General features: G+C 32.8%; 2 protein-coding genes across 2 annotated transcripts; one reads left to right on the forward strand and one right to left on the reverse strand.

Annotated features, from left to right (window-relative positions):
* Nucleotides 1–1,592: 1,592 nt before the first annotated feature.
* Nucleotides 1,593–2,126, forward strand: LOC134692307 (uncharacterized). The gene has a single exon (XM_063552758.1). The coding sequence runs from the start codon at nucleotides 1,593–1,595 to the stop codon at nucleotides 2,124–2,126; it is 534 nt and encodes a 177-aa protein (XP_063408828.1).
* A 13,825-nt stretch (nucleotides 2,127–15,951) lies between these two features.
* Nucleotides 15,952–23,326, reverse strand: LOC134692308 (uncharacterized). Its single transcript, XM_063552759.1, has 2 exons — nucleotides 23,020–23,326; nucleotides 15,952–16,328 (listed from the first exon to the last, which is right to left on the reverse strand). Exons 1-2 carry the CDS (start codon nucleotides 23,318–23,320, stop codon nucleotides 15,952–15,954), a joined length of 678 nt encoding a protein of 225 aa, XP_063408829.1. The 5' UTR covers nucleotides 23,321–23,326.
* Between the last annotated feature and the right edge of the window lie 1,857 nt (nucleotides 23,327–25,183).

Consider the following 25,183-nt stretch of genomic DNA (forward strand, 5'->3'; position numbering starts at 1 on the left):
TTCGTGTTTCTTTGTTACATTATTTACGATTATAACACAATGTTTACTTGTGTACCATTATTTTAACATGTTAACCTATTATATCTGTTATTTCGTTCACAAATCATTGTCAATGTAATGGAATTGCATGTGCGACTGTCATGCAAATGAGAAGTTTAGCTAGCTAGCCCGTTTCAATCCACCATTTTCTACATTCATTAGAAAATGCCTGTACCAAGTCAGGAATATGACAGTTGTTATCCATTCGTTTGATGTGTTTTAGATTTTGATGTTATCATTTAATTAGGGACTTTCTCTTTTGAATTTAGGTCATAGTTCGTGTTTTTTTTGGGGGGGGATTTTACTTTTCTTTATACAATGATAAATATAAATGTTTTGTTTTCTGGAACTTGCAGTTAAAGTCAAATCTACTTTTTAACTGATAGGAAAAGTTTAATTGAAATCATCAGAACAAAAGATGCAATCAAAGTGTTGGAAGTATTCCAACAGGAAACAAATTTCATAATAATATATTTGGAGTATTTGTAAAAACGTTACATGGTACACCTACCTGTGTGCTTTGTTAATTATATGACTAAAGTCTGTAAAAACACATTTTTAAGGCTTTCATTAATAGAAGAAATGAGTTATTTATGATGAAAGGAATTATTAAATCCCGTAACCTATGTCTTTTCAAAATCTATGAAGCCTTTAACGCATTGATTACAGTTGTAAAGGGTTATTAATGACTGGAACTTAGTCGTATGCATGATATCTAACAACATATATTATTCGGTGGGAAACTACATTGTATATCGTCCAACATGGATTCGTTTCAGTATATTAAAACTCTGTCTGAAGTTCAAAAGGCAGTGAAGACCATTGGTAAATATACAGACGAACACAAATATATAGCTGTTGGGTTTGAAGGAGAACATATCTCTAGAAATGGAAGCATTTCGTTATTGACAATATCAACATCAAGTCACGTCTTTATCTTTGACATTTTAGAATTAGGAAAAGATGCATTTAATCATAGTATTGCGTCGATTCTTGAAAACAATTTAACGTCCAAAATAGTTTTTGATTGTCGCGAGCCTGCAGATGCATTATATCATGTGTATAGTGTTATTCTTGCAGGAGTATTAGACGTACAGTTATTGCAGTGCATGGATAACATTGATGAAATTCGTTCGAGGATCTGTAATAAACAGCGATGGAATCGTACGCAAGAAGTTATTCAATTACGGAAGTTTATGCCTTCTTTGAAATCAAAAAAGAAAAATAATAAGAAATTCAGAAGAATGAAAAAGTTTTTAACTAATCTAAAAGAAAACATATGGGAAGTGAGGCCATTAGAGAATGATATTCTAGCCTATTGTGAGTACTCCGTACAAAATTTATTAAAATTATTTGACGGTCATAAATCATTAGATGAAAAGATAGATCGACTTAAAATTGCATCTGCAAGTTATTGCGATTCAAAAAGATGCCTACATAGTCGATATTTCAATGAGTTTGAATTGAATCCGTTCCTCCCGACCAATATTATTCCCGAAAAAGTATCAGTTGAGATAAAAATAAGACGTAAGCTTTGTAAGGGCTGTAAAAGTATGTTTCCATACGACGAATTTCCACAAAAACATTTGCTCGATCGGCAACAAAAATGCCGTGTATGCAAAATCGTAAATAAACAACTACGACAAGTCCAAAAGTGCAATGAACTCACAACAGAAGATCGTCGTGAAAGAGTTCCTTGTGTTGATAATGATGATTATGATTATGCAGATGATGATGATCAGGATGATGATCAGGATGATGATGATGATGACGATGATGATGATGATGAGAATGATGAAAATGATGAGGTTGAGCATGAATATTATTATTGTCAAAATGGTGAGGATCATCATTTGGACGAATGCGACGTTTTCTACATGCGAAATCAATTGAATTATGATGAAGACGATGAAATAGCTGAAACGAATGAACAACATTACTTTGATTCGCGAAAGAAGAGAAAATCGATTAAAAAATTGATTGTGAAAAATTCAGAAAACCGGGATTCACATCAGTCACGGAAAGGGCGTAAAGATATAAAAATATTTAACAGATGTCGTTCGGAAGAAAACTTCGATTTTTTGTGACTGTTCTTTGGATTTATCCTGACCAATTTTACTATTCCATGTATATTATATATTCATATGTTGACTATCACTTTTTTATGTTGCTTACACAGGGGCTTTTAACCAATGGTTCTTGTAAAGTTGAAAGTTGCATTTCTGTAAATATTGACAATGCAATTTCCCATAGGAACTTCTTTTACGGCTAACACCGTTCCACTTTTACTATGAAGTTAAAATCTTATTCTAATATTGAAAGTTCACATGCACTACAGTTTTTTTTTCAAAGATCAAAATATAGGGCTGTGTGGCATATTTTCAAAGTTTATATGCTCTGATCTTTTAGTTTAAACTAACACTAATTTTCTTAACCACCTCTGCCTCGAATGAAGGGTTACTACAGATTTCCATTTAAACAATATGCACATGTATATTTACTGTTAAAATTCCCAAGTTGTGTCTCTATGAGATGGAAAACAGAGAGCATAACTGGGAACCAGTATGTAAACAAAACTAATTTTCTATGAATATTCTCCACAAAAGAGGCGTGGTCTGAGAAACAGATGTATTTACAAAGTGCAACATATAGTTATCATTTCGAATATTTAACTGAAACCGTCATGATTTGTTTGAATGTTGTGAATGACTGTATCATAAACGGTTACTGTGATCTAAAATGGTTCAGTAGAAAAAATGAAGACTTTATTAATAAATAAAAATTGTGTCAACTTTACATGAATTTGACCTACCGAATTAGACTATTTACCGAATTTGTTATCACCTAAGCAACACGACGGGTGCCACATGTGGAGCAGGATCTGCTTACCTTTCCGTAGCACCTGAGATCACCCCTACTTTTTGGTGGGGTCCGTGTTGTTTATTCTTTAGTTTTCTATGTTGTCATGTGTAATATTGTTTGTCTTTTTGTCTTTTTCATTTTTAGCTATGGCGTTGTCAGTTTGTTTTAGATTTAGAAGTTTGACTGTCCCTTTGGTATCTTTCGTTCCTCTTTCACAAATAAAACAGGATGGTCATGAAGTATACGTTATATGTACTGACGTTGTGTATGATATCTTAATAACGTGTCATGGTGGTCTTTATACTTTCTTTGTATATTTTAATCTTTACTATTAACTCTATGGGTAATATTATTTCTGTCTTGCTTGTAATTTATATATCATGCAATTATATTATTGTGAGCAAGCATAATGTTTTATAAGTGTATCATTCATATTTGCGTATGTGCTTTGTCTTTGCCATTTTGTTTTCATTCTTGACATAGTTAGTTGTATTAATAGTGATTAAAGTTATAACACGTTTATAATATCAACAGTTAATCTTTTAAGCAATCAATCAATCAATGTGTAAGCATGTGCAAAGAATGGAGGGTCTGTTTGGGTTGAACATTTAAAAAAGAGAAAATAAGGCAAAAAGAGAAAATGGGTCAATAAAAATGGTTAAAAAACGATTAGGGTACAGGATATACAAAATAGAGAACGATGAGAAAAAGATGATAAAGGGGGAAATGGCATACATTTAGAGAATCCAACCCTCATAGTAAAGTGTCGTTGTTTTTTCTACAACCATTACAATACTTAACATCAGATTGTAAATGAATACAATTATTGAATTAAAAAGAAGATTCATCAACAGCAATAAGAACAAACGGACGCTCTCTGCACGTAGACGCATAGTTGTAATACAAAAATTGTACTTTCCGAGTTGATAAAGAAAAAAATGAAATTTGTATGCAATTCAAATATTCGGACATATTTTGGGATGCAAATACATGTACCTGTGCAATTTGAAAAAGTAAAGACAAGAGATAATCCGAATTAAAAGACAACGTTGATAAAAGGGTCATGATCAATCCATCTATATGTATATGTACATGTATATAGAAAAACAAAAAAAATGCAATATCTGTAATCAATTTCGAAATTTTAGATAATACAAAGATGCATATCCATAAAAAGAGGGAGTTAAAAATTTGCTATCCAAATATTTTTGTAGTTATACGACTCTGTTTCATTCCTCTAGCAATTCTTGATTTTGCTCCACCATTACAAAATCTAAAACAATTTGAACGGATTCTTTTACAAAAAGAACACAATGTGTCCGCTGCGATGTTTCCTAAATTAAAGACCAGTAATCGTGGAAGTCCTATATTATCCTCTGCAAAAAGAAGTAAAAAAACTTAATTGTTATTTTATATTCCTGATTCTCCTTTTCTTTCACTTCAAAACAAATACGTGTGTACATCGTGTATGCATAGTGCAATAGTTGACTATCAATTCAAAATGTTGTTGATAGTGATTAAGATCATAAAACAATGTTGACTGCTGTACCCCTATTTTTGACATTTTAACCTATTATGTCTGTTTGTTTTGTTCACTCTTCGTTGTCAATTTAAGTGAGAGTTTCAGCTAGCTTTAAAACCAGGTTAAATCCACAATTTCCTACATAGGAAAACGCCTGTACCAAGTCAGAAATAAAACAGTTGTTATTCTTTCGTTTGATGTGTTTTAGTTTTTTTATTTTGACTTTCCCTTTTGCATTTTCGGAGTTCAGTAATTATATGACTTTACTTCTTACTACAGGTACAATCAAGTCGATGTCAAATTTCTTCGAGGGCAACGTTAACTGGGTAGTTTTATGTACTGTGAATACACATGATACAGGGAACAAACCGGTTAGGACGTCCACCGGGTAACTCAGGTCTCCTGATACACAGAACACTATAGGCCTTGATTGTATGTTCCACGGAAATTTTAAATCCTCTGGCAAACCTATAATTTGACGTGTGTTCAACTAGAAGGTAATTATTTTTTTTAAATTCATATACTTTTCATAAATTTAAACCAAATTGCGTTTATATTTTTGACTGTTTGAAAGACACCAGTTATAAGTGAACCTATCATTTCCTCTTGTAAACAGTAAACATGAAAAGGAAAACGGTGCACGAATAAGACGTGTAATACCGTATAGCGGGTTTTTTTCGTGGGTGTAAAATTTCGCGATTTTCATTGAACAAGGTATACGAAATATTTTGGCGGTTATTATTTTGGCGGATTAAAATCTTTTATTAATACCTTTGTATGTACACTTTTAATTTGGCGGAATTTATTTTGGCGATTAAGTTCTGTCCGCGAAAATAAGCGAAAATTTGCACCCCGCGAAAATAACCCGCTATACGGTATATCAATCACGACTCCCGATTTTACCAATAACTTAACAGGAAAAAGTTATCAAAGGTACCAGGATTATAATTTAGCACGCCAGACGCGCGTTTCGTCTACATAAAGACTCATCAGTGACGCTCATATCAAAATAGTTTTAAAGCCAAACAAGTACAATCATTGTTCGATTTCTTTAAGTACTGTTTTCACATATAATTATTATTGGATGGCCGTATATTTTTGGTCATTAGAACAAGTACATTGTATGTTTTCCCCCATCATATACCTTAGAAAAGAATGACGTTGAGGAATAATGTTAACACAAAATGAATACATTTACAAAGATTCATCAGATGGTTAAAACAAAACGTTTAAGTGAGATTTAATACTCTAATAGTCAAATGACATTTCATAAAGATTTTTTTTGAAAAACTAAGGATTTTCTTATCCCAGGCATATATTACCTTAGCCGTATGTGGCACGACGTTTTGAAATTTAAGGCCCTCAATGCTTTGAAACCTTGTACTTGTTCGGCTTAATACCTATTTTGATCTAAGTTTCACTGATGAGTCTTATTTAGACGAAAAGTGCGCCAGGCGTATCAAATTATTATCCTGGTACCTTTGATAACTAATTAAACATAATATAAAATTGAGAATGGAAATGGGGAATGTGTCAAAGAGCCGACAACCCGACAAATGAGCAGAACATGTTGAAGGTCACCAACGGGATTAAAATGCAGCTCAAAACTCCAGCACCCGGAGCGGGTTTCCGCTGGCCCCCTGAACAAAGAGGTATACTAGTTCATTGATAATGTTTCAAAACTTTTTGATGTAACTGCAAATGTTTATGTTCATATCTATCTCGTGATCAATTATATTTTTATCTTTTCGAAGCTCGTGTCAATCAAAGAGGGACGAAATATAACTAAGAGATGGTCAAACTCATAAATCGAAAATAAAATGACAACACCATGGCTAAATATTAAAAGTACAAACAGACAAACAATAGTACACATGCATGACACAACAAATAAAACAAAGAAAAAAGTGCTCCGGAAGGGTAAGGAGATCCTGTTCCACATGTGGCACCCGTCGTGTTGATTATGAGATAACAAATCCGGTAAATAGTCTAATTCGGTAGGTCAAATTTATGAAAGGGAAGGGGATGGTAGTTACAACGTAAGGAACATTTATTTTGTTTGAATTGTTTAACATTATCTTGTCGGGGCCTTGTATATCTGACTATGTGGTATGGGCTTTGCTCATTGTTGAAGGCCGTACGGTGACCTATAGTTGTTCATGTGTGTGTCATTGTGGTCTTTTGTGGATAGTTTTCTCATTGGCAATCATACCACATCTTCTTTTTTATATCTACGATATCATTTGTGAAACTGTAATTCCAAAACGGTCAACCAACTCGTGATGGCGTCCGAGAAGAGAAGATTTTAACTTCACCATTTGGAGCTATCAACTATTAACCTTGTATGTATTACCTGCATGTTCCTTTCCATGTTCCCCACTGTGAGATGTCTAGTTATCTTTTGTTTTTAAAAAAATACGAATTAGGTTACGAGCCGGGGTTATCGTGTATCTCTATATATCTGTTGAGGAGATGTGCGGTAAAACACATTTGCATGTATATTGATTACTTGAAATTGAATTATGAATGGTCCTTTTCCAGAATGTTTTTTATATGTATACGAAACGCGATAAACATAGTATGTAATAATAAAAAATTGTGAACCTTACCTTTAATTTTTCCCATTTTGCTCATTACACTTTCACTCAATAAGCAGGTGCCTATGACGAAAATTATAATCTTGAAGTGCATGGTGTTGCAGTCTTAAAACCGTATTGTCTTATAAAATGCTATGTTCAGTATTTTGATACAAGGAAATGGGGGTTATGTAATTCCAGGTATTACACAACTTTCAGGTGTGGAATTTTCAACCGCAAATATACATGGTGATTTGAAACAATTGTTATTAATAGGTTTCATAACGTCAGGCCTTTACAGTCAATACTGACTAAAACTACTTAGTTTTATCTGCAATGTGCGTAGATTTGGAAATTTGTTCTTGTTTCCTAATTCACATGCTTATCTAAAAAGCAGCAAATACCATTTGTTAAGTAAATTGTTCTAACCAGCCATATATCGAACTTGCTATCGTCAAATTCATATTTACCTATTCGACTCAAAATCTTAAATTTGATTTATTACATACTAGTACGTAGTTCTATCTTATAAAAAGACTCTTTATATAAACAACATACAATGCAAGAACTCGATTATATGCACGAGCATTTCTAATGTATTTTTGTCTAGACGCTACGTAGTTATAGATCAATGTTACTTCCTTTCAAAGTTTGTTTGATTATATATTAAAGATTACAAAAAATAATAATAATCGTTTGTATCTGTTTATGAATGCATTTTGGTGGATCGGATCAGTCAAACTAATGGTTTATCTCAGTAGTACTAGAAGTGTTTTCAACCTTTTCCTTTAAATAGCCTAGAAAACATTGGTTATGCGTAGTTGATCTCTAGCAAATTGATTAAACTGAAGGAAACATGAATACAGGTTCAATCAAATCGAGTTATTGACTGGCAACTGAATAATCAGAGATGTGTCTTTTAAAATTTATTTATCAAAATTGACACAAACTGATTGTTAAAAGTCGATTGTTTTCACTGGGTTTTTTTCATTTATGATCAAAACTAAACAAAGTCATATTTTATTCTTTTATATCTCGTAGCTAAATGCCCTTTAAATAAGTCATTTTTGACGTTTTTATATGAGTTTTTATTTTTACTGATGTTATTATTAAAAGCGTATGAATTTGTCAGTTATTATTGACTTTCCTTTTTTAAATTTGTTTTGGAGTTTGGTGTTTTCGTTATACATTTATATTACATGTTGTATAAGCAAAATGGGAAAAATATTTTCCCGAAATTCGAGCAATAATTCCAAGAAAAATGGAATATTTTCATATTCTGAATAGTTCTTGAATAACGGCGAAACTTACATTTTGATTAATGTTTGCGCATATCATTGTATATTTTTGTTGTCTTTACAATTTGAGAAAATGTAAATGATAACACTTAGGCATTTTTATCCTGGATTAAATAAAAATTTACGTATTTTCAGCATAAATAGAAACCATTTCTTAATTTCAGCGCATCACTTCTTTTTGTATCGCCTACCGCATGGTTAAAATATAATACACTAATATAGTTATATATCATTAAAAGTCATATAATAATTTCTATTAATAACAATCCTTACAAGATCCTGTTACAATAACATTGTTTGACCTAAGTTTGAGATGTTTTGCTCTTTTTTAGAATATTAATTATGTAATGAATAAAACATCATGATGTTTCATTAAATCAGTGGTCGGTGAGAAGTAGAATAGTAAAATATATGTGCGCTTATTTGATACTTATATCGTTTAAGTGCTATGACGGGTTTAAAGGTCGTTCCAAGATGGATGTAGGGCACGGTGTTATTCTATACTGTATTTCACCGTATATGATTAATTTTAATACATATATTTTTATGAAGCAAATTCTGTTGTTGATTTAATGATGAACTATTTAAAGCTACCTGCCATAATAAATGAGCTGTTAAAAATTGAAAGGAGTAGATCCGATAAGGTCCGATTTTGGCCTCAAATTTCAGTTTCATCTGACGAAAGATTTTGACCACTTTTTAAACACTTAAGTGTCTATTTCACATGATTCAATAAATTAATGTGAAAGATTTTAACTTATATCGGCATTAAAAACGATCCGATTCAAGCTCAAATATGAAAAATCTACCAAAAAATGTCACTTTTCAGATGGTTTTTGTCAAAAATGAAAGTGGCCGCATCCGTGTTCATCCTCAATCTTTATATAGGTTATGTATTATCATCAAATACAACTCCATTTCAATATTTTGGATGAACACGAATACGGCCACTTACGTTTTACACGGAAACTGTCTAAAATTTAAGTAAAATGCTTGAATTGTTAAGATTTCAGTAATTTAGCATAATTAAATGGTGCTAGTACCCAATATATTTGCATTGTATTGTCCAATACAGCCCATATTTATGGAGCAGAACCATTCTACTATCCAATAAAAAACTAAAAGTTTACATTTTACCAATTTTGTAAAACTGTCATATTTTTGGGCCAAAAAGGGGTCTTACGTGACCTACTCCTTTGGTCATTTTGGGTAAATTTTTCCTTGGTTGCTGAGGAAATTTATGTTCTTTAACAAGAGACAAGAAGGACTGGGATGATTAAGATTTTCAACTGATTTTTATGAATAATGCAACTAATTTTGATGTTAGAGGTAGTTTTCTATCACATTATTTTTTAGCTCACCTATCCCGAAGGGACAAGTGAGCTTATGCCATCACTTGGCGTCCGTCGTCGTCCGTCGTCTGTCGTCTGTCGTCCGTCGTCTGTCGTCGTCTGTCGTCGTAAACTATTTCAAGAATCTTCTCCTCTGAAACTACTGGGCCAAATACTTTCAAACTTTAACTGAATGTTCCTTATGGTATCTAATTTATAAATTGTATCCGAAATTTTGATCTATCAACAAACATGGTAGCCAATGCTAAAAATAGAAACATAGGGGTCAAATGCAGTTTTTGGCTTATAACTCAAAAACCAAAGCATTTAGAGCAAATCTGACATGGGGTAATATTGTTTATCAGGTCAAGATCTATCTGCCCTGAAATTTTTAGATGAATCATACAACCCGTTGTTGGGTTGCTGCCCCTGAATTGGTAATTTTAAGGAAATTTTGCTGTTTTTGGTTATTATCTTGAATATTATTATAGATAGAGATAAACTGTAAACAGGAATAATGTTCAGCAAAGTAAGATTTACAAATAAGTCAACATGACAGAAATGGTCAGTTGACCCTTTTAGGAGTTATTGCCCTTTATAGTCAATTTTTAACCATTTTTCGTAAATCTTAGTAATCTTTTACAAAAATCTTCTCCTCTGAAACTACTGGGCAAAATACTTCCAAACTTTAACTGAATGTTCCTTAGGGTATCTAGTTTGTAAATTGTATCCAAAGTTATGATCTATCAACAAACATGGTCGCCATTGCTAAAAATAAAACATAGGGGTAAAATGCAGTTTTTGGCTTATAACTCAAAAACCAAAGCATTTAGAGCAAATCTGACCAGGGGTTATATTGTTTATCAGGTCAAGATCTATCTGCCCTGAAATTTTCAGATGAATCAGACAACCTGTTGTTGGGTTGCTGCCCCTGAATTGATAATTTTAAGAAAATTTTGCTGTATTTGGTTATTATCTTGAATATTATTATAGATAGAGATAAACTGTAAACAGCAATAATGTTCAGCAAAGTAAGATTTACAAATAAGTCAAATGACGGAAATGGTCAGTTGACCCCTTTAGGAGTTATTGCCCTTTGTAGTCAATTTTTAACCATTTTTCGTAAATCGTAGAAATCTTTTACAAAAATCTTCTCCTCTGAAACTACTGGGCCAAATACTTCCAAACTTTAACTGAATGTTCCTTAGGGTATCTAGTTTGTAAATTGTATCCGAAGTTATGATCTATCAACAAACATAGTTGCCATTGCTAAAAATAGAACATAGGGGTCAAATGCAGTTTTTGGCTTATAACTCAAAAACCAAAGCATTTAGAGCAAATCTGACATGGGTAATAATGTTTATCAGGTCAAGATCTATCTGCCCTGAAATTTTCAGATGAATCAGACAACCTGTTGTTGGGTTGCTGCCCCTGAATTGGTAATTTTAAGGAAATTTTGCTGTTTTTGGTTATTTTCTTTAATATAATTATAAATAGAAATAAACTGTAAATAGCAATAATGTTCAGCAAAGTAAGATCTTCAATTAAGTCAATTTGACCAAAATTGTCAATTGACCTCTTAAGGAGTTATTGCCCTTTAAAGACTTTTTTCACAATTTGTTCATCATGTTGACTTACTTTAAAAAATCTTCTCATTTGAAACTGCAGTATCAATTTCAGCCAAACTTAGGCTAAATGAGTTTCAGAGTATCTTGTATAAATTTTATATTTTATTTCCTTGTATGTCAAGAAACATAGCTCTACTATGGCTAAAATAGAACATCGGAGAAAATGATTATTTTTTTTTGGCTTTTGAAGAAAATAGGACGATCCAAAAAACATTTAAATAAATTGAAAAGCCAAAATAATCATTGATGAGAGATTTAACCAAAAGAATTAAGGTGAGCGATTCAGGATCTTGAGAGCCTCTTGTTTTATGTGGCCAGCTATTGGTTGATGCATACAGAGAATTGATGTTTAAAAGTTTTAAGATTATCTAGGTTACAATTAAAATTCACATTTTTAACCAAATTGCCTAATGGTACACTAAAGTTTAACGTTAAAAAGACGAACTGACATTTTTAACGGCATTTTGTTCACGGTTGTGGTTGTGGTTCTCTTTCCGAAATTGTTGAACATATCATCACTTATTTTATTGATTTTGTATATGTGTCATAAATAAAATGTATTCTTTCAGTGTATGTTCACTTGCGTTAATATGTCTTTTTATTGAATTAAGCCATGTCAATTGATAGTTTATACTGTGTGTCTTGTTATGCTGTAATGTTACACTATTGTTTCAGGTATAAGCGAAGGTTGGTACCAATTTAGATATTTAAACCCGCTGCATTTGTTTGCACATGTCTTAAGTCAGGAACCTGTTGTGCAGTGGTTGTCATTTGTTGATGTGGTCCATAAGTGTTTCTCTGTTTTATATATGACTGTTGGTTTTTCCTGTTTGAATGATTTTACATCTGTGATTTTAAGTGTCCCATGTAGCTTGCTGTTCGGTGTGAGCCAAAGCTCCGTGTTGAAGACCGTACTTTAACCTATATTAGTTTACTTTAACAAATTGTGGCTTTGATGGAAAGTTGTCTCAGTGACACTCATACCACACCATCCCATGCACTTTTATATCAAATGGCTAGATAATTACAATGATGCAAATGGTGTAATAAGCGCTGTATTGAAAACGAATACCACATTTTATTAGTATGCCCTGCCTATAAATCAATGATGTCCAATATTTGCCAATATTTATTGTTCTTGGTCAAACATCACTAAATTACAGTTCTTTTTTAAAATTAAGATCTGTTTTATATATACAGAAATTGTGTAATAACATAAAAGAGGGACGAAAGATACCAGAGGGACAGTCAAACTCATAAATCGAAAATAAACTGACACCACCAAGGCTAAAAAGGAAAAGGACAAACATACAAACAATAGGGCCAGCTGAAGGACGCCTCCGGGTGCGGGAATTTCTCGCTACATTGAAGACCTGTTGGTGACCTTCTGCTGTTGTTTGTTTTTTATTTGGTCGGGTTGTTGTCTCTTTGACACATTCCCCATTTCCATTCTCAATTTTAATAGTACACATGACACAACATACAAAACATAAGAATAAACAACACGAAAACCACCAAAAACTAAGGTAGATCTTATGTTCTCCGGAAGGGTAAGCAGATCCTGCTCCACATTTGGCCCCTGTCGTGTTGCTTATAAGATAAGAAATCCGGTAAATAGTCTAATTCGGTAGGTCACATTCATGAAAGGGAAGGGGATAGTAGTTACGACATAAGGAACATAAAATCGGCGTGGTCTCATAGATCACATATTCTTACTTAATGTTATTTGTTTTCTTTAAATGCTTTTTTTTATTATTGGTCTCTTCTGTTTATCAGTTGTCGTCTCGTAAATATGTTTTTGTTACTATAGTTTACGTAATGCTTTCTTCATTAAAGTATTCATTCAAATAGGCCGTTAGTGTTTTCGTTTGAATTGTTTGACTTTTTTCGGGGCGTTTTAACATTACTGAGTATATGATGAAGAAATAATATTTTAATCAGTTTATTTAAGGTTTGGGTCTGACATGTCAGTAATTGCTAGTAGTCCTTTGTTAATTAAGGTTTCATTGTCGTTTTTTTAGTTTCTTTTGTTACCTATTCTTACATAGGACTTGAACTTTTTTAACTGAGTTTTACTATGCGTATTGGTGTGTGTTTGTTTTTTCTACATTGGCAAAATGGTATAGGAGTAGTGTTGAGATCTCAAAATACATGTTTAACCCCGCCGCTTTATTGCGCCTGTCCCAAGTCAGAATCGTCTGACCTTTGTTAGTTTTGTATGATTTTTAATTTAAGTTTTACAATGTATTTGTATATTTCGGAGTTCATTCTGACGTGTATTATCACTGAACTAGTATACTTTTTTGTTTTGGGACCAGCTGAAGAACACCTCTAGATGCGGAATTTTATATCTGCATTGAAGGCCCTTGATGGCCTTCGGCTGTTGTCTGCTCTTGGTTTGATTGTTATATCTATGACACCTTCCTCATTTCCATGCTCAAATTTATCAGGTACAAAATGTATACGTTTTTATACGACCCCAAAAGATGCGGCCGTATAATAGTACGGTGATGTCTTCGTCGTCGTACGTAAACAATGTTATCCAGTCAATGACTTAATTATATATGTGTATGGATCTCTATGAAATTGTTCTCAAAGGTTCCATACCACAAAAAAAGATTGGGATTCCATAACGGAGTAATGGCCTGAATTATGGATCAAAAGGGACAAAAAAGCAAGTATTTACTAGTTTCCATATTGTAACACAAAGTTACACACCACAATAAGGAAGATTTGGACTGATTTTAGACACTTGATGGCCAGCAACAATACATTTTAATATTTTGGATAAAAAGCTTATTTTAATAAGGTTTAATTTTAGGTCTTGAATTGCTTGGAATTCTCCAATTTGGCAAATTGTATCATGTATTTAGATTTATTATTCTAAGTCCGTTTTTTTTAATTAGTCTTGATCGACATTCAGGTCCAAAGGGTTCAAAATTAAACTTTGTTTGATGAATTAGTGGGAGTTTTTTTCTAACTATTAAGATTAATTATTTAAAAAATAATTGTTAGTTCTTTTTGCAAATAGGTTCACAAAAAGGTCCAAAAACACAAAATTGCCATGAAAAGAGAGACGAATTTCGTTCCCTTTTGTTTATTTTCACGTTTTCGACTTAAATGATTTTTTGCTCTATACGGTATGTATTTTTTTTTTAACTAATTCGCTATTCCTATGTCTGAAGTTGCGTTTTAAATTTCAGTGAAAGTTTTTTTTATATATGAATGGTAAATTAGTAATTATCACAAATCAATTTAATGTTTTACTAAGTTCTTACATATTAGATTCTGTTTTTTATCAATTATAACATAACCAATTATATATTCATTTTTACGCAAAGTTACGATTGTAACGATCCTACATCCTGTCGATACTCTTTACTTATATCTTTGCACTGCACAGTCTCGTGGCTTTCCGGGTCTGTTTGTGACGTCCTAAAACTGGGGTCACATTTTCATGATTTTTACAGCCGTTCTTGGCAGGACAATTCCTTTTAAATGTGTTAAAACAATTAGTAAATTACAACAACAATCAGATATTGTTCAGAATGCCTTCTTATTATTCAGCAGTTTCTAACCGACTTTCTTCCGCTTTTTCTGGACTCAGTCGTATTGAACTCTGTAATTGTTGGGACTCTGGCGTTGTTTATATTATTGCCGTATTAATAACGGGACTGTTTTGGAACGGTTTTGACAAAGACGGTTCCCAATAGGCAAGATCTGGAGAAATATCTATTGCTCTTTTCAAATGACACTGCTCTGAAAACACAGAAACTTGTTAGTATTTTGAGCAGATACAACAAAAATCTGTCTCGACATAGTGACGATTCCCATTTGAATAGACCAAATCGGCTGAGTTTCCCCGAATGCTATGGTACAATCTTAATTGTCGGTGCTTGGCTTGAACTCTTCGGACGATGTCTAATCTGAAGGAATCTGTTACTAAAGTTTACGACTGCGTTCCGACAACGATAGGACATTCTAGATCATTTAGGATAATTTTCCGACCTTTTCACTTTTTGTGTCCTTGCGATGTCTGATCTGAAATGGAAGCCAAAATCGAAACTGTGTGGACGCCACATTACACTTAATCCGCATAATTTGTGCTAACAGATAATTTAGCCTGGGAAACATGATTTATTTATCTAACTTTATTGAGGGAGTTTGCCTCTCAGTTCAAAGTAATTAACTTTTCAAAACAGAAGTTTATATTGATAGGGAATTAATAAAGGAATCTAAGGAGCCAAAAAAAATATATAGGTCCCCGCGCTTGTTTTCGAGATATTAGCCATTGCAGTTTTGGCGGGAAAAAATCTCACTTGACTTTATAGCATTATCATTGATAAGATAACGTTTTGAATGACTGTTAAAAAGTAATTAAAATTTTATAAGACTTTAACAGACGGCTTATCATTATACAAGTGAAAAAGATTTACAAAAGGAAAATGGGGGTCACCGGACAATTTTTTTAAGGCATTCAAATGGATTAAACCAGAGGATTCCGAAAATCTGACAAAAAATCCAAAACATGACAAGCGAGCTTCCCGAAGTGCGATGACTCTCATATCGGGTTTCTGTGTATTCTGCTTTTATTTATATAGATAATGGAAACAGTGAATGTTAAAAAAAGACAACCAGACGACCTTTTCTTCTTTTTTTTCAAAGCCAGTATAAAATTAGAGATTCAAAACAGATTCATTTGATTTTTATTATTGTCATGCATGAATAAATTGAATGCACAAATAATGAACCAACTGTTTTGACACTTAAAGTATCATCTTCATTCAAGAAAACTGCTGATACTGCTGTACTGCTATGATCTGCCTCATTGCTTCCAGATGCTTTGTCATACACGTATGCATTTATGACGATAGCGCTATTGTGATAGATGGAGAAACTTCCGCTGGGTGTGTGCGAGTCAATAGTCACTGAAATAAAGTAGAGTCCTGATTGTTCAGAAAGAAAAAGTCCTGTGGTCTTGAAAATTGCTAAACTGTTTATTCCTGCAAAAAACGTAAGTACTGCTGTCCCTGACGTTTGAATATTAGAGGAAACGCATGTGGTCAATGCAACTGAAACGACAATAAGCAAAGTTAATGAAGATGTCTTCATATTGTAAAACTAAATGTGTTGGTGTGGGCTTTTGGTGTTTGTGGGTGTGTTTGTGTGTCAATCTTATATATTTATGTTATATTTATAAACTGTCAAAACCAGTTTGTGGCCTTCGGCTGTTGTCTGCTCTTTAGTCGGGTTGGTGTCTAAATCTAAATACATGCACAATTTGTAATTTTGCGAAAAATTGTCTCCAACAATAACACAAACATGACAAAGTAACAATTTGATGTCTTCTTATATGATTTAAAGTCTGTTTTGTATTCTTTTTAGGCGTTTTTAATCTTCAAAATTTTTTGAAACTTTAAAACCAAATTCGATACTAAAAGTAAAACAAATGCAGGAAAAATCTGCGGTTCCTCTTTACTCTTAGGACGAGCGTACTTCCAATATATCATTGGCTGTCTTTTTTTGTGTATTATCGGTTTCTTCTCTTTTTTTAAATTTAGCAAGGTTCTCTCTACCATAAGATGTCTCTGATTTCAATCTTGGCTAGTAAAATTGTTAATATTTCGTTTCTTGTTTCTGTCTTATTTCCCCAATTACACGTTTATATTTGTCTGTTGTAAACCGGTAATTTCTCTCCGAGTCAAATATTTCGACATCTTAAATCCTTGAAACAATTCAAATCTATATTGTAATGCATATTAAACAAACAAATATTTTATAAAGATCAGATTTTTTCATGAAATTATTTCATGCCAAATATCCAAGAATAGTCATATGCAGTTTTAAAAACGTTATTCTAACGCGTACGTCAAATACGGTTACGGGGACATGTCATTGGACATCTTAGATCGTTTCGGATTTTCAATCTTAGTAAAAAAAAAAAAAAAATCATTTTTCTTATCATCAAATTACTATATTTTTGGGCTGTTTAAATACGCAGTCGCTGTTGCAATTGCTCTACCGTTGTCATATTTTAAATGTTAAACTAGCTTAGAACGGTCAGAACTGTTTATTGGGACTGTATTTCCACGAAGTTGTTTAACATCTCAACTGTCACCACCTTTGGGAATTTAGAGTTGTGCCAGTTCACATAGTAAATAACTACTTTTATTTTGGCATATCTTTGTAGTCTTTGCTCCGTGTTTGGAAATTTTAAAATTGTTACAGCGATCGCTTGAATTGTATAAATTTCAATATTTTGATAGAGCCTTAATATGAATTGACATGATTCATTTGTCATCGTGCAATTACCGAGGAAGGAAACTATTATCCGAAATATCTAACATATTGTTCGTTTGATTGTGTTTTTTGTGATGTTGTACCCTTTTAGACTTGTTGCATACATACATTGTATAATTATTTTCTGTGACTGTATCTTGCATTAATTTGTTGAATCCTTTACTATAGATAATTGAGCTGATCTGTATATATATATATACTTTCACATCAGCAAACGTAAGTACTGCTGTCCCTATATATATATATGTATATATATTACTTTTTATATGGCCTTCCAAATACCGTTTCGATCCCTAACATCACTGAAGAGACATGTATTGTCGAAATCCGGATCTGGTGTACTAATAACATATTGACACGGTAAGTTTGTGGCATAACATCGTGGCCACAAGTTAAAATAAATTTCTGTTTAGTACTAAATTTATATTAAGATCCATTTTGTTACATCTTGTGATCTATTTTATTTGGCATTGGCCAATGGCAGTCAGCAGGGTTAAAGAACATCAGTTGTTCGACCTGTTAGTGAAATGTTTTTTTGTTTAAATATACCTTTTCACTTTTTTTGGTCTTTTGGAAAATGTTGTTTGTACTGTTTTTAGACCCTTCTACAACGAAATTTGTTTTAAATGCACACGTATAAAAATTGCGGTTTTTATCCAACGCAATCATAGGTTTGAACGTAGTTTTCAGTTTAAACTTGTTTATATTGTTTCGTTTGGGCTTGTATCATATTTTCCCTCCGGTTTATATGATCCGTTCATCATATATTGACTCTTGAATTTCAAGAGTCTATCTAAAAATGAGGGTACTTTTTACATGGCCTTCCAAATACCGTTTCGGTCCCTAACACCACTGAAGAGACATTTATAGTCGAAATACGGATCTGGTGTACTAAAAAAATATTGACACCGTATGTTTGTGGCATAACATCGTGGCCACAAGTTAAAAAAAATCTGTTTAGTATAAAATTTATATAAAGATCCATTTTGTTACATCTTGTGCTCACTTTTATTTGGCAATCGCCAATGGCAGTCAGCAGGGTAAAAGAACATCAGTTGTTGGACCTGTTTGTCAAATGCGTTTTGTTTAAATATACCTTTTCACTTTTTCGGGCTTTTGGATAATGTTGTTTATGCTGTTTTTTTACCCTTCTACAACGAAATTTGTTTTACATGCACACGTATAAAAATTGCGGTTTTTATCCAACGCAAACATAGGTTTGAACGTAGTTTTCAATTTAGACTCGTATATATATATATATATTGCATCTCCATGCCTTATATATCATGTACTGTAATACGACGCTAGATTAAAACTGACGAGGAAAGGTAACACACGGCCACCGATAGTTTTATTATAGTAGAGCCCAGGTGGTCCCGTAGCCGTACCGCTAGACCACACCACCACCTGGGCTTCAAATAATAAAGCTCTCGGTGGCCGTGTGACTGTTTTCGCAAATTTTTTGTTCTTCCCTCGCCGGGATTCGAACCCATGCTACTGAGATATCGAGACACCAAATCACCTGCACTGTAGCCGTCCCGTTAGAACACCCGACTACCTGGGCTTCAAATAATAAAGCTCTCGGTGGCCGTGTGTTACCTTTCCTCGTCAGTTTCAATCTAGCGTCGTGCTACAGTACATGGACATGATATATAAGGCATGGATATGTTATTGTTACAGATCATCTCAATTATCCATAGTATTTGACTCGGAATTCTCGTGAACTGAATTTTAGTGAGAGTATTGTTATGCATTTACTTTTCTGCATTGGCTAGAGGTATATTGGGGAGGGTTGAGATCTCATAAACATGTTCAACCCCATTGCAATTTTTCGCCTGTCCCAAGTCTGGATCATCTGGCCTTTGTTAGTCTTGTATGATTTTTAATTTTAGTTTCTTGTGTATAATTCGAAGTTCAGTGTTACGTCCATTATCACAACAATAGAATACATATTTTGTCAGGGGCCAGGGGAAGGAGGTCTACGGGTGTGAGAGTTTCGCGCTACATTGAAGACCCATTGGTGTCCTTTGGCTGTTGTCTGCTCTATGTCGTGTTGTTACCGCTTTGGCACATTCCCCATTTCCTTTCCCAACTTAAAATTTTACATTATGAATTTAAGTTGATGACACTTCAACTTCATCATAAACTAGTATACTATGAAGAAAACATGTATCATAAAAAGAGACGGGTGAATGGACGGACGCAAAGATTTTTGAATATTATGACCATGCTATATTCGTCGACAGGGCATAACAAAATCAAAGTCGTGAATTGACCAACATGTCAGTCTTTTGTCAATCAACATAAACACAATCTTGAGTTTTGCAAAACAAAGTATAATGCATAAGTACCAGTAGTTATTGTAGTTTTTTAAAAATTACTAGAAAATAGGTAAACCAATATTATCAAAGTCTACATAAGTTCAATATTGACCTCGCTATAATGCCAAGTATGTATCAAACCGTTCCAATAAACATTAATTCAAAGAAGTAGCAACTTCAAACGCTTCTGTTGATAAACTAAGTTTAAGATGAAATACATGAAGCTTCTTCAGTATTCGTTTCAGGTGTCGATAAGAAACTATGCAGATATGACCTTTTTTCTAAAGGTTCGAGTATTTCTATCATCTTATGTCTGATGTAGACGAAGCATGATGATACTTATGTAAACGAAACTTGCGTATGGCGTATCAAATAAGCCTGGTACTTATTAGCATGTCGAAATGCATGTATTGTATTGTTTATTCGTGTATTTCTCTGTCCTGAATGTTCTTGTATGTTTTGTTTAGTCCTGTCATGTTTTTTTTGTCATTTTAGTGTTATATCTAACATTGCCATAAAATCACGAGTTTTGGCTGGCCACAATAACAGGTTCCACCCACCATTTTTCTTAAAAAGTGTTGTATCAAGTCGGGAAAATGACAGTTGTATTTTTGATATATTACGTTACTATGTGCGTTGCATTGTCTTTTGATTTTTTGTTGCACTTCAGTGTTTCTGTTGCTTCGTTGTTTTCACTCAATCGATTTATGAGTTTAGAACGGCGGTTTACTACTGTTGCCTAAAAGTGAGAAAGGAAATGGGGAATGTGTCAAAGCGACAACAACCCGACCATAGAGCAGACAAAAGCCGAAGGTCACCAATGGGTCTTCAATGTATCGAGAAACTCCCGAACCGAAGGTGTCCTTCAGCTGGCCCCTTAAACAATATGCTGACTATGCGGTATGGGCTTTGCTCATTGTTGAAGGCCGTACGGTGACCTATAATTGTTAATGTATTTGTCATTTTGGTCTCTTGTGGACAGTTGGCAATCATACCACATCTTCTTTTTTATATACTTGTACAGTGATTATGGACGTCATACTAAACTTCGAATTATACACAAGAAACTAAAATTAAAAAACAATCAAGACTAACAGAGGCTAGATGCTCATGACTTGGGACAGGCGCAAAGTTGCGGCGGGGTTAAACATGTTTGACATATCTCAACCCTCCCTAATGTAGAAAAGTAAACGTTTAACAATACGCACATTAAAATTCAGTTCAAAAAGAGTCCGATGTCAGAAAATGTAACAAAAGGAAATAAATTAAATCACAATAATACATAAATAACAACATACTACTAGCATTGAACTGACATGCCAGCTCCAGACCTCAATTTAACTGATTGAAAGATAATGTCTTCATCATATGATTATCAGGCACAATCCCTCCCGTTAGGGGTTTAGTATCATAAAATATAAAAGAAGAACATAACCCGTGTCATGCCAACAACTGTTTTTTAAAAGCAAATGTGTTTAGTTTCGATGCAAAAACCCTATAAGTGAATCAATATTAAAGCCTAAATATGCAATCTCCAATGACCTGACAACAGCATTTTAACTATATCCCTTCTTAATAAGTCTGTTTAAAAGTTTTGTAAGCTGTTGAGGTGAATACTGACATGTTTGTGGTTTGTAAAGAATATTACCATAACAGATTAGCCCGTTTAAAAAAAACCATTTTGTTTTTTTCTTTCACTATTAAAAAGACGCACATTATATTATTTTGTACGCATAATATACATTGTAATTAGGTTTTGTGCAAAAAAGTTTAAGTTGTATGCACAATTTTTTTAATTGTGCGCACAATGAATTATTTTGTGCGCCCAATAATTTTTTTCTTTGCAATTAGCTAGAGGGGCTCTTTCAGATTTAAAAATCCCCATTCTAGAAAAAAAAGTGGGAAGACAAAAGCTGACATTGATTGTCAAATATTGGCCAACGATGAAAAATTCATTAAATTAATGAAAAAACATTAAAATATAAGAAAAAAAATAAACCACTAATCCGACGAGGATCAACATCCATGTTCTAGAAAAAAGGCAAGAAGCTTAAAGCTAACACGCATTGTTAAAAGTTGACAATCAATTTCAAAATACCCTAATTACTATTACACTAAATAAAGAAGAAACGCTGACGATTTTTCGTCTTGGGGTTCACACATGATAATATATACTATTCCACAAAAGTAACGATACACAAATTTGGGCTGAAATAATTTAGTTTATCATAAAATACAATACAGTGGATAACCTGTTGAATAACTCTGTGATAATTTATCATTCCATATGATTAAACGAATCAGAACAACATGAAAAGGGAGAAAATATCGTGTAATTAAACACAGGAGCACTCTTATTTTTTGGAAAATTATGCAAAAGTCGGCACCTAAATTCGAAGATGAGATCTATGTATCATCATATCTGCAAAGGCAATCAAAGTTTTAAAAATTCCATTTATAATTTTACAAATTTAAGTTATATTGTCAAATCTTAGAATTTTTGGGTGAATACACGATTTTTAGAATAAAAAATATTGCAAAAAAATAAAAATCGCTTATTTGCCTTTAATCAATAGTTTTGATGAGAACATATTAACACTCTGTAAATATATGAATAAATGAGCAATTATTAACCTTGGTATAGTGTATCCTTTTTTCATTATATTGATAGATTGTCGTTGATCATCTCAATGTGCAACGTGCGCCCTCAGTCTCTAAAGATATTTTTTCATATCACTCTATTGTGCTGAGAAAGGACATTACTAGTCAGTAATACACAGGAAAATTTCATAACATAGCGATACATTGTCTTGTTTTTTTTTGTTGAAAAGTATATAATATTTCTATGTTTAGCTAAAAAAAAAAGAGGGACGAAAGATACCAAAGGGACAGTCAAACTCATAAATCTAGAACAAACTGACAACGTAATGGCTAAAAATGAAAAAGACAAACAATAATATAATTTATGATCTCAGCTTCAACTGTTTTAACCGTACATAGAGCTAACGGTTCAAATGAAAATATAAAACGGCATTTTGGTCTATAATCATAATAACATCATAACAACAGATAATGTGTGTATGCTAAGAAATATAAATCAATTAAAATTTGGAAGACCAATCAATTATCAGTTTGCTCTTACCTTCCATTTCATTACTAGAATTCTGCAATCTATCCACAGCAATTTGAAATCTCATATCAGTAATATTTTCCACAAGGTCATTCACTGCATTAAAAACTGCTTGTTTCACTTCTTTTCCAATAAGTTCCTTAAGTTGTGAAGTCAGACTTGTAATATCTAACTCTGCCTTAAGGGGTGCATTGAGTTTGGTTATCAACGGTATGTCAATTGTTGTTTCACAGTTTTCAGGTCCGCAAGCATTAGCACACACGTTTTCAATAATAAAGAGTGAGAAAAGAACGATTGCTGATACACGCAACATCTTGAAATTTTCTGTAGAAATGAAAATATTTCTGGAAAAGATCCAAGATTTATATCTAAAATCGATTAAAATTTATTTATTTAGGTTAAACACATTTCGTGGGGGTTTTGATGGGGAGTTTTTATTCTTTGTTCTTTAATATCCAAGGCGTTTTTGTTTCTCCATTCTAGGGGGATTTTTTTTGGTTTCTATTCATTAAATTTGATCACTCCATTTTTTGTTTTATCACTATTTTATATCTTTGTACCTTCTTTTCTCTTTTCTTTAGTTTTTGCCCATTTTCGATATTATCTTTTTATACCCTCTCACATGTAAAAGTTATTGATTGTCTGTTTTAAACCAGTTATAACGTTAAGATCATGTGACAGTATTTTTGGCAATATAAACTGAAGAAATAATCTAATATTGGCATGTACATAACCTTTGCGCAACAAAAACGTGGTTTATATAACATCAAAACAATTTAATAGGTACGGAAATTGATTAACAAATTAGAAAAAAGGTTTCGTGTTTCGTTGAATAAAGGCGAGAAGGAGAGCACACAGTTTTCTTCAACCTCCAAGAAAAATGTATTTCTGAACTTGTGACCTACGAAAAGTTCAATTTTCTAAATTACCATTTTAAGAACAATTTAATTGGTACTGAGATTAACTTACAAATTAGAGTTAATTAAATACGCATTAGGCCCCTTTACATATTTTAACTTTATATGAAATGCAAAAGATAGATGACAGTGAAAGATAACATTGTTTATGTTTTCTTTTAGAAGACGCAGGTTAAGTGTGATAGTAGGAGAGTACAATAGGTATTTGTGGGAATGTTATGAACAGTATAATATCTCAATGAAACGCTTCAAAATGGTAAGTCATACATTTATGAATTAACACATCTTATATGATTACAAAATGTATTCATACATATAAATTTCCAAAAAATTGTGAAAACTGAATATTTAACCATGTTAAACAGTCGTCTCTTCCTAGAAATTCAATTAAGACATTTACAAAGACAGGCAACAACGATTACATTTACATAACGAAACATATTTTGTAAAGATTGAATTTGTAAAGACACCAAGATGATAATAAGTAATACCCGCTTTTAGCATTAATAAATATATTATAGTATATTCGAAAACACAATTTTTTGTCAATATGCTTTGACTGTCGCTCTGGTAGCTTTCGTCCCTCTTTTAGGTTCTTTTTTCAAATTATATTTAAAATGTTATGTTATGTATATCAACACGACTTTGATTTTTAATTTTGATGAGGTTAATTTGAATTGCCTTCTATTTCTCCCGGATAATGTTTATATACTCTTTGAATGAACAATTCAACAAGCTGCGAATGATAACGCAATAAGCTGTAGCAAAATTACAAGGTTGCAAATGGTATTTTTAAACGCACTATTATTGTATGAAAATTATTGATTGATGGTTAAACATTAAATAACGACAACGTAACGTCAAATTGTTTCAGATGTACAGATCTTTTTTGCAGCACTCAGCAAAGTGAAAAATAATTCTGACATTGAGTGACATTTTTTTTTGTATGCATAGAGCACGTCCCGTATGGTATTTCGAAAACAATACTTTTCGGTATATCGATTTGTAAACAAATCTATTTTACACTGGATCCTATTTCTAAGATCGTAAGAAGATTCTGTTTTTAAAGCGATCAATGTAAACTCAATTTATTAAAGTTTTAAATGTAAAACATGTTTACTTCAGTGATACCAATATGACCGTGAAATAATAAAATAGGAAATTCCACTTAACGTCAGTGGGTTTTCGCTGCCTGTGCTTTCGCGTGCGCTTTGCATCACATCTTGGGTGCGAACCGCTTTACGTGCCTGGCTACCATA

This window comes from Mytilus trossulus, chromosome 12 (assembly GCF_036588685.1).
Source record: "Mytilus trossulus isolate FHL-02 chromosome 12, PNRI_Mtr1.1.1.hap1, whole genome shotgun sequence".
NCBI lineage: Eukaryota > Metazoa > Mollusca > Bivalvia > Mytilida > Mytilidae > Mytilus > Mytilus trossulus.